At 39.3% G+C, this 17,141-nt stretch overlaps 1 protein-coding gene across 3 annotated transcripts in view; it reads left to right on the top strand.

Moving 5' to 3' along the window:
* Nucleotides 1–17,141, top strand: part of slc4a4a (solute carrier family 4 member 4a) — an 85,666-nt gene that overhangs the window by 42,333 nt on the left and 26,192 nt on the right. The window contains exons 6-11 of one of the 3 annotated variants that reach the window (XM_047382226.1): nucleotides 865–1,025; nucleotides 4,582–4,761; nucleotides 7,266–7,361; nucleotides 9,476–9,552; nucleotides 15,871–16,028; nucleotides 16,360–16,447. In XM_047382226.1, the coding sequence (XP_047238182.1) occupies nucleotides 865–1,025; nucleotides 4,582–4,761; nucleotides 7,266–7,361; nucleotides 9,476–9,552; nucleotides 15,871–16,028; nucleotides 16,360–16,447 (760 nt within the window). The remainder of the gene's footprint in view (nucleotides 1–864; nucleotides 1,026–4,581; nucleotides 4,762–7,265; nucleotides 7,362–9,475; nucleotides 9,553–15,870; nucleotides 16,029–16,359; nucleotides 16,448–17,141) is intronic. The other 2 variants (XM_047382228.1, XM_047382227.1) reach the window with 2 other exon arrangements.

The raw sequence follows: 17,141 nt of genomic DNA, 5'->3' as shown, positions 1-17,141 counted from the left end.
ACAGAAGCACTGATCCAGGAGTACTTTCCATGTGAAAGAAAAATTAAAAGTCAATGGCCATAGCTCCTTTAGTGGCTTCAACTAGGAGACACATGTAGCAAATCAGATAAGCTGATAAGTCTAGAGTATGAAAGAGAGCACATACAGTTTGTCACAGTAGAAGCTCAGCCAGTATCTATGTCTAGCAGAGAGACGGGGTTAAACACTGAAAGACAGGGCCAAGTGTATCATCTTTAGAAGAAGAACTTTAAGTTGTTTGCAGCAGTAGTTTAGCCGATGCCTCCCTCCAGGAAGGTGTCACAGCTAAACATAGAGCCAGGCCAGATTTTGCTTCTAGGACGAGAAAGAGAGAACATTTAACATTAAAAGCTGAAATAACAGCAAATAATGCAGAATTGGAGAGTAGTAGGAGAATGTAGCACAGTGAGGTAAAGTGGGCATTATGTCTTCCAGCAGCCCAAACCTATAGCAGCACGACTACAGAGATGGTTCAGTATAACCTAAGCCACTTTAACCATAAGCTTTGCCAAAAAGAAAGCTTTTAAGCCTATTCTTAAAAGTAGACAGGGCGTCTGCCTCATGGACTAAAACTGGGAGGTGGTTCCACAAGAGAGGAGCCTGATAACTAAAGGATCTGCCTCCCATTCTACTTTTAGAGACTCTAGAAACCACCAATAATCTCTCATTTTCTATCATGTTCTCTGTAGAGGATGTCTAAAAGGCCCTTTGAAGATCATCCATGTTCTTGCTTTAAAAATTTAAAAACTATCATGGTCTTAATCCAGTGTGAAGGCACCGTAACCAGTTTTAATGCATGTTTCCAGTTGATTGGATTCCCTATTTTTGATATTGTTGTCCGTCCAGGTGGATAAAGTTTGAGGAAAAGGTAGAAAAAGGGGGCGAACGCTGGAGTAAACCCCATGTGGCGACGCTGTCCTTACACAGCCTATTTGAGCTGCGCACATGCATAGAGAAAGGCACTATCATGCTCGACATGGAGGCTTCCACTCTGTCTCAGATTGTTGGTAAGTGAAATTTCATTATTCATTCATTATTCATTTTCGTTATTAATAAGGATAAAAATACTGCAGATATGTAGGATATGTAGTTGGTCAGTTCCCACAACCATGTACCTTATTGTTAAAGAAAAAAACAAAGGATTTTTTTAAAATTCCAATATTTGATTTTTACTTTTTAACATAATCAGTTTCCACTTCGCCCTCCTTTATACCGTCATTTGTACTTTGATTTTAATTACTGTTAAACTGTTAAATTTATTGATTTGCTGACTTTGGTCAACTGTTTTTAAAAATATTCTTTAAATAAACTTTGTATTAAATTTAGTTGAGTAATTGCAGGGTACCTATGGGATACTATAGTAGGTGCCTACGGGATTAACTACTGGGTACCCACCATATACTAAGAGGGACATTCCCTTGGGCTTGTGGGGTACTTACACCCGTGTATTACTTATAACCCCCTGCGCAGAGGAGCAGTTTTTAATGGGACAATATAGAGGTGATACTTAGTGGAAGATAAAAGAAACACTTGACACCGGGAAACATGAAACACCAGGCCTCTTTGCTTTAAGGCCCGGCAGTTTGACTGATGGACCATTAACTGTACTAAACACTTGAAATTAATAAAGACAACATCAAATACCTTTTATCCAACAACATTATTTCATACACGACTGGCTCTTGCTTTTGTCACCCAGTTATTGTCTCTTTCACATTCCTCCATTCTGAAGCTGCTCTGTAAATCCTGATAAAGGTCAGCATGTTCCTGATTGTGAAACGAGACCTTGTCTGTCAGCGTTATTACCTCTGATCTCTGATGTGCCTGTAGTGTGATGTACAGATCCATGAATTCATGAACATCACACAAGTCTGAGATTTCTTTGGATTGTCTCTTCTTGGAGGATTAGCTTAAGGCTTGTATTGAGATCATGAACTTTATATTCCAACCCTGGACTCATGAAGAAGTTCCAAAATGATCACACAAAAATGTCTCTAATGTAGGACCAGTCCATCGCCTCCAGTTGCACTGAGACAATTATGTCTCTGCCTTCCTGAGTCATGCCAAAACCTTTTCGTTTTAGTCTGCACGAAGGAGCAGGAGGAAGATCTCCCACTCGGACTGATTAATGTGATGTAATTGACTGCGCTGCCTTGAATTGCGCAGGCCGAGAAGAACCGGGCCTCTCTGCTTTAAGGCCTGGCAGTTTGACTGACAGACCATTAACTGTGCTAACCATCCGCAGGAAGAGAATTTCCCTGAGGCTGGTTTCTGTCAGCATTTAGGCCTCTGACCATCTTTTTAAAAATAGTTCATACTTTTCGATTGAACCATTTCATGCCAAGAAGACTTATAACATTACTGTCATGGAGTCACTAATTAAGGCTTTGCAAGTATGAAGATCCTTTTAACAGATAGTCATTTTGGCTCAATTGTGAAATTAAGGGTTTGAATTAAACATTACTTTTGCAGTAAACTCATAGATAATTGGACATAATGGAACTCCTGTAAATACAGGTTGCTTCTAGGGATCTTATAGGGTACCTTGAGATATTTATGAGGGAAGCACAGAGCTTTTACTGGAGCACTTACAGGGTACATGTGGGCTACATACAGTGTGCTCATGAGGTACTAACTGTCATATTTTTCTGAGGAAGGACCCAAATGCAGAGCGTAGTAGGAGATGAAAAGGTTTAATAATAAACAGACTTACAACACAGGTATGTGTGAGACATGGGCAGGAAGTTAACAGGATCAAGGAGTCAACAAACATGAAACAGGCAGTAAACAGGCGGAACCAGTAAAGAACAATGAAAACCACAGAGTATAAATGCTGAGGTAGGGTGGAGAATGAACAATGAACAAGGGGAGTGAATGAGCTCAAATAACAGCAAATGAAGAACATGGCAGTGCAGAGAAAGCACATAGAACTAAATAAATAAATAAACGCCTAACACAGGCAGATTATGACACTTAACATGCCTATGGCGTCCTTACAAAGGTACTTACATGAGTAACTAAAGGGCACCTACCTAGGAAACAATGTACGGGTAACCTGTGATGGTTGTTACAGTGTGCTCAAAGGGTTAGTTACAGGGTGCTTATGTGTATTTACACACTACGTGTGGGGTAATTATGGGGCTTACCTATTGTTTACAGGGTACATATGGGGTATGTACAGAGGTACTTACAGTGTACCTCTAGTCTATCTACTTACATGGTACCTTTGGAGTATCTATGGGAGACGTACAGGGTCCATACAGGCTACTTGTAGGATACCTGTAGAGTATCTACTAGGGTAACCAATGAGTACATATATGTTATCTGTGAAGAACCACAGGGGATCTTACGGGATGCTTATGAAGTACTTTATCATACGTATTTTGTACTTATAAGGGCACATACAGGGTACTAATAGGAGAGAATGTCACCAGTCAAATTTATTATGCAAGTCACCAACTTTTAATAGGTGGTAGTAGTAGTGTTGAGAATGAGTTTGTCAAGTGGTTATTCCTAAATTTCAATTTTATGTCAAAGGAGTCAGAAATGAAATTAATCTTGGTTTCTTAATTGAAACATTTAAATCAGTTGCAGGTATGTAACAGCATTAAGGGTTGATTATAAATATAAAATAATGGGAAAAAAATTTCTTTCATTCGCAGTTAAATCTCTGAGAAAGACATTCTAGCTATAAAAGTACATAAATGAAAAATGTTAAAACGAGACCTTGTAATACCAGTTGTTCCATGTACATACAATGTAAACAATCCTGTCACTGAGTACCCCAAAGGAACCCAGAATACTCCATGCAAATATTCTTAGTATCCTGTAAGTATCAGGTACCTCAGAGATACCACGTAGATAACCAAAGGTACCCTTGTAGGTACCACTGTGTGTACCCAATGGGCAAACTATGGGTGTATTCACACCTGCCACTTTTGGTCCGCTTTAAACAACCGGACCAAAACCCACTTTTTGAGGTGGTCTCAGTCCGCTTCCAAATGCTTATGCTCTGAATTCGAACCGGCCCCGATCTAAAGCAACTTCAGAAAACGTACGTCTCTTTAGATTTAACAAGCCACCGTAGCCGGTGGCAAAGGTGTACGTTGTACTGAAGTCCTACCTGATCAGCTGTATGTTGCTTAGCAACGCTACTGGCATGCTGTGTTGAATGAGCTGCTCTTGACTCTCACAATAATATTGCAGTTGTTATAATGGCACAAATATGCAGAACAGAGTTGCTGCACGCAGCACATCTACAGTTGTTCCTAAATTTCCGGATCTGTGCTGTGTCCCGGCCCCGTCATTTCTGTCCAATGGGAGCAATGATTGTCACCCACGTGGCTTTGTTTACCAGTAATAGTTCACTTGCAAAAAATACGATGTGAAAGCAAACCGCAGCAAACAAAAAAATAAAGTCCGCCTTTAGTCCGGAACAAACAAGCGGACCAAAGGACTGTGTGAATACACCTTATAAGTACTCTGTAGGTAATAATGTTTTGTTGTTCATTTGCTGGAACAAAATCAAACCTAAGATCTGATGCAACAATTATTTCCTTTCAGAGATGATCACAGACAACCAGATAGAGATTGGCCAGCTGAAAGCAGACCTAAAGGACAAGGTGATGTACACGTTGCTACGGAAACACCGCCACCAGACCAAGAAGTCCAACCTCCGCTCCCTGGCAGACATTGGGAAAACGGTCTCCTGTGCAAGTAGGCTGTTTTCCAACCAGGACAACGGTAACAATAGTGCCAGTTTGGTGCAGTCTTTTCAACTTTTTAATCTACAAAATCAAAACAGAAAAGTCATGATTCGATTATGAAAATATGCCTGCAAAATTCAGTTTGATTTGAGTGGCGAGAAGTACAGTGAGTATTGAGTGCCGAACTGCAAGGAACCGTGTTTTTATGTGGGTCACACTGCTGTGAAGCAACTAATCTAGCTCTAAATAGACCCCAAAATTAATTATATAGAAGAAGATGCAAGAAACCATTATTTCCTGGCTACTCCTTGAAACATTTTTCACTTTGTCTACCATTTTGAATCAGCTAACTCTGAAACTCTACATTAAGCTTATGAAGCTAGTGCTTAAACAGCGCTGTGAAAAACTGTTTGCTCCGTTAAAGTTTTAGTACAAGTGCAAGTTTAAATTATGAATTCATTTATTACAGGAAAAATCTATCCAAACCAACCTGGTTGTCTGTGAAAATGTATTTGCCCCCTTCAATAATCCACCAAACTGTAATTAACCACATTTAGATGGCAACGTTCATTCAGACCTGATTACTGCCAGGCCTGTAGAATCAGGAAATCACTTGAACAGAACATGCCAGACGACATAAAGTAGGCTAAAAGAGTGCAACAAAAGCCACCCAACAAGACCCGATCCAAAGAAATTCAAGAATAGATGAGAATCAAAGTCATTGATATCTGACAGGAAAGGGTTCCAACACCTTTTCTAAGACTTTGAGACTTGAGCGAACCACATTGAGAACCATTATCCACAAATGGAGACAATATGGAACAATGAGGAACCTTTTCAGGGAGGCAAAAATAGCATTAATGAGAGATTTCAAGTCCAAAACCGTTGCTGACCAAAGCTTACACAACAGACGGCCTCACATTTCCCCAGAAACGTCTTGATAATATTCTGTGGGCTAATGGGACAAAGTTGAAGTTTTTGGAAGGTGTGCGTCACATTACATATGGCGTAAAGCTACCACTGCATTTCAGAAAAAGAGCATCATAGCATGGTTTCAAGCATGGTAGTGGCAGTGTGATGATCTGGGGCTGTTTTGCTGCTTCAGGACCTGAACGACTTGTTGTAATCGATTAAATTAAAGCTCTCAGCAGAAAATCCTGAAAGAAATAATCTTGTGACCTTAAGTTCAAGCATACTTGGGTTATTCTGCAGGACAAGGATCTGCAGCACACCTGCGCATCCACCTCTGAATGACAAAAAAAAAACCCTCAAATGAAGTCTAGTGTGGCTGAAATAAAACACTTCTGCAAAAAAGTTGGGGCTAAAATTCCTCCACAGCAACATTAAATCACAAAAACTTGATAGCAGTTGCTGTCGCCAAGGACACTGTAACCAGTTAATAGGTTTAGGGGGCAATTATTTATCACATAGGACCAGGTTGGGCTGGATAGCTCTTTTTCATTACTAAATTAAATCATTATGTGAAAACAGCATTTTGCATTTAGTTGGATTATCTTTGTCTTGTATTAAAATGTGCATTTGGCAGAAAAGCAAAAATGGAAGAAAGGAAGGGGGCAGACACTTCTTAACTGTTGTGTGGATTCATTTAATGTGTTTAAGCAACAAGTGTTTGGTATCAGCTCTCTAACAGCACTTTACAATGTATTTAAAAGAGACGTATTGCATCAGCACCTGTAAGATTTCTGCATTAATCTCTAACAGTGAGGAGTTAAAGTGATGCAAGATTTTATTGCTCTGGTGGATTAAAACTCAAGGCCAAAAAACATAATTACACCGAGTTGTTTGAATTTGAAATGTGATCAATTCCAAAATAATAAATGATTTAGTATGCAGAAATAGAAGAGTGAAATCAGGAGAAATAGTTTGTATTTATCATATTGGATTCAATCTGAGTTGCATCTGTATTCAGTTGATTTATTAGGTAAAGTGAATGCCTTATCATTTTGATGTACAGTAACTGAGACATTCAGTCTCCTAACTGGGGAAAATATCCTGAGTTTACTAAACAGGCCTAGCTGATTCGATGGACAGGTTTGCTTTTATTGTAAAACGTTGAGTAACTTAATGTTGACAATGTAATTAATCTGTTACCACTCATGAGCCTGTGGAAAGTAAAGTTATGTATTACCTCTTATCAGATTTAAGAAACATTTTGATGTTTAAAAGGAGAGGCTCCTGCATCATGTCAAAGCCTGTGTCTGTTATATAGACCATAGTAAAGATAAAGACCATCAGTGATAATCATTGATTGGTTATAACCCCTTCAAGGATAAAGTGGGTCTTTGTGAAAACAAATTTAAAATCACTGCATGTTTCTCCTGTTTAACACCACCATTCCTCTTAACTCACTGTTTCTCTGCACAGCTCCTAACACACGGATTAATACCACTGACAATTTTCAGATTTGCTAACAATCTAGATTTTGTTTGTCTATCAACTGTCCTTCATCTGTCCTTTCCACCTGTCTGTCCTTCTTGCTTGCCTGGACGGGTTTTGATAACCTGCTGCTGCTGCTAAAAGCCCGCAGTCCTCTGGAGAGCTCGGTGACCTGCCTGTCGGGTCACATCTCCATGGAGGACTTGCAGAACCAAAGGAGTACCAGTATGGACTGGCTTAGTAAGTTCCCCAGATCCAGTTAAGACATGCAGAACATTTATCGGTGTCCAAATTGAAAAGAACACATCCTAATGTTGCTTGAACTGGGGTTGTGTGGAGTAGTTATGAGCAGTAAGTATCTTCTCTGCAGTCAGAGAGATAGGTTTGGTGAATCAATCAGAAAATCTTGTGCGGAGTCAAGGTAACAGCTACTCAGAGCCTGGGTTGCTATGTTTCCTGTAGAAGCACCTTCCCCACTGGGCCTTAGCCTACAGGGGCGGCAACCACAATGTGCCTGTTGACACACCATTCACAGATAATCATAACTTAAATCATAGTATCAAAAAAGTTGCATTGCATTGTTTTTATATCCAGCTAGTATCGTATAGTTGGCCAGTATTATGGTCTCTGACTGTCCACACCTGATGTATATCTTCAATAGCTTAGATGATAAAGCACATCAATGGTGGGGACGCTATAGGATGTAGAGGAATAACATGGGTTAATTGTAATTGATTTTGCTGTCACAATGTTCAGCAATGCTATCCCAATCAAAAATATTGCCTGATAAATGAACTACACCCTGTTCGTGTTGGGGCTGCTAACTTAGTTCAGAATAGGGAACTATGAACATGAACTAATTTGTTTTAACCTGGCTGAAGTGAAGGGTGAACTGGCACAACACCGGGTATTCTGAGTTTTTATGGTGACTGCTGAAGCCATTGGTCACTCTTGAATTGTTTGTGCTCTGAGTTAGCTTAATTACTTATTGTTCAGAAGTACTTCACACAACTTCATAAAAAAATGAAAGAAGCATCACTGTACAGAAACATGCCTAGGTTTTTTAGTCTTCACGATCAGTTTTGTTTTACATCATTTATGTAAAATATAAGAATTACAAACATGAATTCAATCTCAAAAACAGATTTATTTGCACTGGCTGCATCATACTGACAGGCCTGGTTCTACCCACAATGCTGAGGGGGCAGATTTATGAAAAAGCTTAGTTGGCTCCACTTATTCCACCTGCTGAGGTTTCTACCCTGATGAGTTTGATGTGAGGTCGCATCGTGCTGTCAGATCTGTTGAGCTGAAACGGAAAGTCAGCAGAGCGTCAGTCAAGGTCTTGAAGGAAGCACTTAGTGGGACAGTTTGATGTGAAAGGTGGAACACTTAGATGGCCGGATATTCTCACCTGTACAGCTGCTGTGCAAGCATAAGTGGGACAAGTTTAATAAACCATGAGAACGATATGTAGACTTTACTAAGATTAGAGCTGGTTATGTTTGGATTTAACAAACAATACAAAAGTTGTCATTTTGTTGGTATTATGTTGGCAACAAGGCAAATGAAAAAGTTGGTGTTTTAAGATATTAAGGTTCACTAAACACTGAAATTGTATTCTAATTCTCTTTAACGAAAGATCTGTGAATCAGAATGAGCAACAACTATCTTTTTTGAGCTGTCAAGCGGATCTTGCGAGTTTGGAGGTCATATGTTATGTGGATTGGGCTTTTGGGGATGCTGTTGGAGTAGGACGTACCAGGGATGCCTTTAAGAGCTGTCTGGTGTCTGCATTCTTTGTACATACGTGAGTTGTTCCCAGGGCTTGCTGGACTTGCTGCCCTTTTGTTGATCCTGTTTGTGGTGCACATGAACAGTATTTTAAGGTCTCTATATGATGATCAGAAGGGTGTCTAGATTGGGGAAGTTTTAACATACACTGGAATAATTTAAAGTCTAAATCAGATCAGTTCCTCTAATTCTGAAGTCACGGCTTCACCCAGAAGAGGTGGATGGTTCCCTCCAGATTAAGCGTCAGTCTCTGCTTCAAGTGAAGGGTTTCACGTTTTCTGATTTCTCTTTCACAATAACAAGATTGACCAGGAGATCGATAGACTGGGGACCTGTCTTCAATTATGCAAGAACTACTCTGCTCTGTGGGGACAAAGAAAGAACTCTCTTTGAGTTTGCATGAATATTGCAGCTGAGTGGTAAATGTTCTTCAGATGCATGTGGAGCAAACTCTCTGGGCTGCTGTCTTTTTCCTGGGTCTCCCCCTCCATCATACTTTCCCTCTCTGTTTCAAAAAATCGACAAAGTTCAAACTACCTACTCTGTCTGCGTCACAACAGATACTCTGACAACACCTCACAAGAACCTGGCATCCAGCAGCCTGAATGACATCTCTGATAAACCAAAGAAGGACCAGGTGAGTCAAAGAAAATCTAATATCCCTTGTTTTCCATCACGTTTCTGTTTTTAAAACATTTTACTTTCTTGTTAATTGGGAACATTTTTGTCAGATTTTGTTTTCTAGTTCAGTACAAATGAGTACATTTTTGATCATCTCAGAAGTTTAATTTTTTTAATGTTTTTGGCACTTGTGGTCTTTATTCATCAGTAGCTGGACAGGAAGTTGGATAGAGCAAAAAGGGGAAAACATGCATAAATGGCCCAGGGCCGGGAATCGAACCGAGCATTTTTTTTGGGTCACAAAAGAAGCAAGAGGGCATAGCAACAATCATATAAAAATAATCACATTAAGACAAGGGTTTAGCTCAAGAAATATATGATAATCAAAGTAATATCAATGCTGATCAACCCATGAGGGTCTGCTGCGGCAAACACTCTCCTTCTGCGTTAGTTTAACATATCCTACCATTCGCAAATCAGTACACTTATTGTTCTTCAAAAAGGAAATTACATCATATTGTAAAGTAAAATAGCAAACAAAGCAACATAATTCAATAAATAAACATGAATAATACATACAGAAGTAAATAAATAAACATAAATAAAAAAAACTATAGAGCTATAGAATGTGTGATGATGAAAATATTACTATGTTACTTTGTTTTTGCCACTGATCATTTTAATGGCAGCTTCCTTTTTTAAAACTGGGATTTTTATTCTTCATAAATAGAAGAAGAGACATAATCAGTTATTTTCTACAAGATGATTATTGTAAAATAATGTGATATTATAAATGCATAATTTATGTTAACAAGAAACTGGTAAAACTATCTTCAAAAAGTAACAGTAAACATTGTTTATTCTTTGATCGACCTCAGAGCTTTTCTTTGGTCTTTGGCTGCTTTTTTTCCAGTTTTTCAGCAAGTTATTGTACTATCTTCATATATCTCTCAAACTGTGTTTGGTATTTGGTTAAAGAAATGGGAAGAAACTGCTGTTGTTTTTTAAAGAATTAAGTCCCTTTTATCACTATGTTTTCTTTTATGTGTAGATAGACAGGCATTGGTTTCATTCTGATCAGGTTCAGGGCTTCAAATGACTGAAAAAGTCCAATGAAAAACATTGACAGACCTCCAAAAATTCTGGAGGACTAATGATTGAGACCAACAATTTCCACGGATTTCCTCGGAAGGAGAATGGAAAGACATAAGGAATAATATCAGACTTTTTAACAGTTCTTTGTTTTATATGGGGTAGTGACCATCAATTCTCCAATTCTTTCCATAGTTCACTGTGGGAAACCCTGAATCATTTACACAGGATGTTACACAGTACTAGAAAATGGCAAACACATTTTGCTGCAATGCAAAAAAGTGACTTCAAAATATATTTTCTGACAAATAACAGCTTATCAGGAATGCTCTTTTCCAACTAAATGTCAAAAATGAGAGCGGTGTTCTGGGAAAGGCAGAGGTGAGAAGTGTCAATCATTTATTGAACATCTTAATGGAAATGACATTTGTAGAAAGGAAAGACAGATGGTGACTATGGTGACAGAATTGCAGGCTGTTAACCTGATGTTGCCTCATCCACTGCAGAGCAGAGGAAATCTGTCCCCACAAATCAAGGTTGCAGATTTGAAACGTAGATAACATTGTCTAAAGTGCATTGTTGCAACAACCAACATAATTGTTTTAGCTTGCAGCAGCCAGGTTTCTATTGCCATGTCGATTACATAATTTGAAGTTTATCGCAAGAGTGTAAATATCTAAATGAATATTTACTTTTAAGGTTAATATGTAAAAAAACATGGATTTAGTGATGACCAGCCTGGCACACCCAGTCACAAGAAGGTCAAGTGAACTTCCACAAAAGTAAAATTATTTGCCACAACCAAGGGGAATTTCTTTTTGTATTTTTCCACAAAGCATTTATCACTCCGCTGGCTGTCATGTCCGGGGGTGGGTGGGGGGGTGGGGGGGGGTTGGGGGGACTCGAGGGTGCCGTGGAGGGGTTTGCATCGTGTGGGGTGGGGGTTGTGTCCCTGTAGGGAGGGGATTCATGGTGTTTGGGTTTGGGGGCCTGTGTTCGATATATTCGTCCTGCTTGGGGGTGGCCCTGTAGGGAAATTCATGTTTGGGTTCATGGGGGATGGGGGGGATCATGGGGTTGAGATCGGAATTTATTATTGGGCTAGGACTGATTTGTATTGGGACGGCTACGGTTGACGGTCTCACTTGGAGCATGTAGACCCCTCGTTTGTGCGTTGACCCCTCCCGAAAGGGACGGGGGTCGTTTGGGGGCTGTGGACGGAGCTGGGGTCAGGGTCTGGGCTGTGGCCGTTCAGGTTTTGGGCGGTGCTGGCACTAGTCTGTCTGTCTCCACCCCAGAATGAAGGGGACCACCTCCTGAGTCCCGGGGCTGGTTGCCTCTCTGGGGTATCGGGAGTTTAATTGAGTGTACGACGTCCATTTTGGTGTGATTTACGTTGGATTTGTGGTTGTGAGTGTTTTTATGTGTAAGCATGAGGGTGGGAATGTGTGATTATGACTGTCTGCGCCTGTTTTTGTGTCAGGCTGGGGCTTGGGCTTCTCCCTCTCCTGGATCAGCTTAGGCCCGCCATCAAATGTGGGCCCTATTTCCTCTACTTTTCAGAAGTGCAGCTGTGTGTATTATAATCTTAGCATTAATGAAGCTGTTCTGTGAATGCCTCAGAGGTTTGTTAGGGAAGATTGGTCAACAAACAGCATCACGAAGACTGAGGAACAAAGCAGACAGGTCAGGGATCAAGTTCTGGAGAAGTTTTTGGCATAATCAGATTATAAAAAATATTCCAATTTCACAGTGCCCTGTTCAGTCCATCATCCAAAAACTGAAAGACTGTCACAACTACAAACGTACTGAGACACAAGTAAGGAGAACATTAATCAGAGAAACAGCCAAGAGCCTTTGATAACCTTGGAGGAGCTGCAGAGTCCTCTGGGTAGGGTGATATCATAAAACTGAATGCGGGACAACAAGGATGCTTATCAAGGACATTGTGGGACACATTACCAACACTATGATGATGTCATAAATTTAAATTTAACAAAGATCATCAGTCTCTGCTTTGCAATGAACTAGCACAAGTTTGAAAATTAATTTTACAAGCTTTTAAAGTTTAACTCCGTTAATCCCTGATGCTGTTACCTTGTCTGTCTGGCAGACATCTCTGGGTTTGAGTAAAAACGAGTCCATAGATCAGCAGGCAGCTTTTTTTAGCAGTGCATTTCTTGTGCGACTCACTTTTACATTGTCGCTTCACATCATGCTCCCCTCCATGTGAAATTGAATACTAACTTTGGCAAACTTAATAAAAATCCCTCAGAGATCATCTTTCACTGGCCTCACCCAGTTTGTTGTAGCTGCATTTTCTTTTCCGTGACAGGCTTTCCATTAAATTCTGTATAGTATACTGGTGTGAGCTATACAAGAAATCTTTTTCTTGTTAGTTTTATTTTACTAGCATTGTGGTGCTTAGGTTGGTCATGACATGGGACACTGATGTGTAATTTGATTGACAGCTGATGATGACTGCAGCTCTTCTTTCTTTACATTTCAGAATAGCTCCAGTTTTTTGACTTATCAGAATTTCAAGTGCTGGAAATTGTTTCTGTTTGAGGGACACTGGGAAAGGAATGAAAAATTCGGCACAGTACCGCATAAATTGGGACATCTGGTCCCCTAACCTCTGGGGTTGCTTTTCTAAAGATGAGACAGCAAAGCTGATTTGAGATGTTAGGAATGATGGATGGAGCTAAACAGTCCAATCCTGAAAAATAGAAACAGCTAGAGGCTTAAAAGGACAGGAAAGGAGGTTCACCTTAACATAAAAACCAGAGCTGCAATAGAAAGGTTTAGTTTAAAGCATATTAATGTTAGAATGTCCTATTCAAAGTTCAAACATAAATCCAATTGAAATCTGTGGCAATGACATTCACAGACACTTTTTCATGTAACTGGTCTCAAATTGAACTATTTTGCAAAGAAGAGCAGTCCCAGTTATCTCATTTGTAAAGATTTTAGAAAACCCTATTTCATTTTCCTTCCACTTCACAATCATGCACTACTTTGTTCTGGTCATTTCATATAAAATATTCATATAAAATACATTAAAGTCTGTGGTGGTAATGTGGCAAGATATAAGATTGAGGGGGAGTGAATGTTTTTGGCACAATAAATATTTAATACCATTTCATACCATAGTGCAGTGTCCATCAGAGCAGTCTGAAAAAGAGTTGGAAAAAACAGGTGCCCAAAAAACATAGTGTGGGATGGGTGTGGGGACACACCAAGGAAAAAGGAGCAGAAGCAGAGCTGATTGGATGTTGTAGAGAGGCTGCGATCCACAATAATGGCTACTGTGGAGTTTAACAACACTGATTACGTTTCCTTTAATCATAAACACACACATTACACACATATGTCCCTTTCATTCTTACTAGAATTACAATACCTCTCTACCCTTTAAATCTTCAGTCTGATTATTGAATGTGCTGCAGATTTGTACATTGTAATTATGTTCCTTTGCTGGAAAATAACATGTTAAATGGTACTTTTTCAGTTCCAGTAGGTATGTGTTAGATATAGCAGTATTTCCTGCTCTTTGTGTTACATCTCATGACATTTCACTAAAATCTGCACAGTTTAGGTCGTGATGAAACACTTTTTCAAACTTTTCCTTCTTGGGCCGTCATATAGAACTAACACTAAACACAACCCCTGAGATAAAACTTTTCCATGGTTTATTCAAAGCCATTAGAAAGAATCCAAATGTTAGAAAAGCATCTGCTATGCTTAATTTTGAAAATTCAGCTAGTCAAAATGTGAGCTAACATCCTAATTGATGGGAGTAAAGATTCTCAGACAAAGAGGTGCACTGGTTGTCTTCTCTCAGATTTTAAACAGGAAATAACCCAAACTAAAGCTCTAGAACTGACCCTTCCTGTTCAATGGGAACATGGCAGTCTCCTGTATGTTGACCTAACATGCAAACTGCTGAGACTGCTGTCATGGTATAGGTTTTTATTTTATTAATTCCCTAAGTCCAGCTGTAGTTTCGTATAGGAATCTTATTGACACTCTTTGGTCTGGAAACGTCCCCTGAAACTGACACACACACAGGAGGATGTCCAAGGAGCACAGGTCCTAAAGTCAGTCACTGGTGTTTTCTGTCTTATGTGCTGATGGTAATACTGTCAATAACTACCACAATAGCATTCCACAGCAATCTCACCTCGATCTTTTTAATTTGTTTACTCATTATCTCTGATCATAAAATACTTCTTTTTCAGGAAAAGAAACATCTGAAGATGTTTGCTTGATTATTTACGGTCTTAACTAATCCTAAATATAAGGAAGCAAAGTAGACGACTAGACTTTGTTTAAGGTGTAGTGCACTGAGGACAGAAATTAGATTAATTTAATGACCGAACAAACTTCAAATTTTTTTCCTATAGGTCCTGCTCATTTTTATACATTTTTAACAATCTGAAACAACTTCCTGGGGCGTCAAAGACATATTGGTGTCTTGCTTTTTGAAAATATAGGATTGCAGCATCACTGTCATTTTCCCTAGCCTGTCTGTGGAGCTATTTCTTTGAAACCTATTATAGTCAGCTCAATGAGAAATTAACTCCCTTTTTTGTCCCTTTGTTCCCATCTCTTCAGCTAGGTGTGTCTTTTAAAAATCTTGAGATACAATTAATTGCCATTAAGCTCTCTTTTATACACAGTCTGTGGCCTAGGTGGGTAAACAGGATCCTGCTGAGTGACTTCACAACTGGACTGGCAGTTTTGTCTTCATTATCCATCACATCATGGTGGATTTGCAGTTCCAATTTCTTACATTATATTTAGCTGTTTGTGTTGAAAGGAGAGGTTTAAACATGGATGGATGAATGGGTTTCAGCGACCCTCGACTTCACAGTTGGTCTATTTCTAATGAAAATAAATAAATTACTCTTTTTAGTTATGATGATGGAGGCGGGCAAGGTCTTAGAAATTTAGAAAGGAATAAAGGCAGCAGATATAAAAAGAAAATCAAAATAAATTCAAGGGATGCTTTATCACACACACAGGTGAAAGGCTTAAATCTTTTCCATAAATGCTGAACCTTCAGAGCTCAGCAGGTGTCCATCTTTGCACCACTCTGCATCTCGGTGTCAGAAAAAACACAGACTTCATGTAACAAACAATTTGTTTGGCATTTGCACTCAAAGAAACTGTCCTGTTTGATGTAGAGTGCTTAATTTAAGGTGAACTCCTTCTGTTTTTCCTTTTTTGTACGCTCCAGTTAAAAAACAAGTTCATGAAGAAGTTGCCAAGAGACGCGGAGGCCTCCAATGTGCTGGTGGGGGAGGTGGACTTCCTGGATGCTCCCTTTGTGGCATTTGTTCGATTGCAGCAAGCTGTGATGCTGGGAGCGTTGACTGAAGTCCCCGTTCCCACAAGGTGCCTGACATTCAGAGCTAAAAATTAACTCCGAAACATGCATCAGTGCAGAATTACTATCCTGTCTGAGTGCAACACTTTACACAACACAGTCAGTAAGAAAAAGAAAAACAACAAAGACATACAGCAAACATGCAATAACCTTTTCAACCTGGCTTGATTTATTTGCTTTTTAGATGTAATTAAGACAGATTAAGAACTATTTTTCACTTCATAATTTTTACATTTAGTTTTTAATTTAAGTTAAACAATAAGAAATCAGACAGGATCTTCTAACTGTACAATGTTTTGTCCATGATTGATTTATCCTCTGCTTTGCTCCACATTGTAGGTTTTTGTTCATCCTGCTTGGACCCAAAGGCAAAGCAAAGTCATACCATGAGATTGGCCGAGCAATCGCCACACTGATGTCTGATGAGGTTAGACTGTCTTGTAAATTCACTGAAATAATACTTCTGATTTGGTACATATTTTAAATATAGGGAATCCTTGCAAAAACTGAGCAAACAAAATGATTTGGAAAAACTGGAAAACAATTTCCACAAATTCAGGAGCTCCTTTGTTTAACTCATAACAGGACTAAATTGTGCAGCAGGCGATTGGTTAGAGCTGCAGGCAGGGCACTCTAGCATCTGGACTCATCCTTTGCAGAGCTGCACTCTTGTTACACCTGCAGACAAATTAATAGCAAACTTTACATATTTTACAGTATAAAAAATTCATTTTAGTGTAGTAAGTAATTCACTTGTTTCTTATGGTAGGCTACCCTACCTCCTTTCATTATAGAAAAATCCCATTTGGCTGAAATCCACAGATCTGTTCTGTTTGAATGAAATCCATGTGACAATTCCCATGTGTGCGAAAGGTGTGCATCAGAAGGAACGACAGAGCTCTCCAGATGTGCATTTCCTTTAACATGGGAAATTACATGTGCTAAAGCTGATAGGTACAGTACATCATTTCACCCAATTATCTAGCACCTGTTATTGCATCAGTATTGATCCAAAACTACCACAACACAATGTACCATTGTCTTCAAGACAGTGAGGATGGTCTGTATTTTTTGGGGGAGATGCAAATATTTTTGTATGAGCCTGACTATACAGTAGAAGA

The sequence above is a fragment of the Girardinichthys multiradiatus genome, chromosome 12 (assembly GCF_021462225.1).
Source record: "Girardinichthys multiradiatus isolate DD_20200921_A chromosome 12, DD_fGirMul_XY1, whole genome shotgun sequence".
NCBI lineage: Eukaryota > Metazoa > Chordata > Actinopteri > Cyprinodontiformes > Goodeidae > Girardinichthys > Girardinichthys multiradiatus.
Note: the sequence above shows the minus strand (reverse complement) of the source record. Positions and strands in the feature narration are given on the sequence as shown.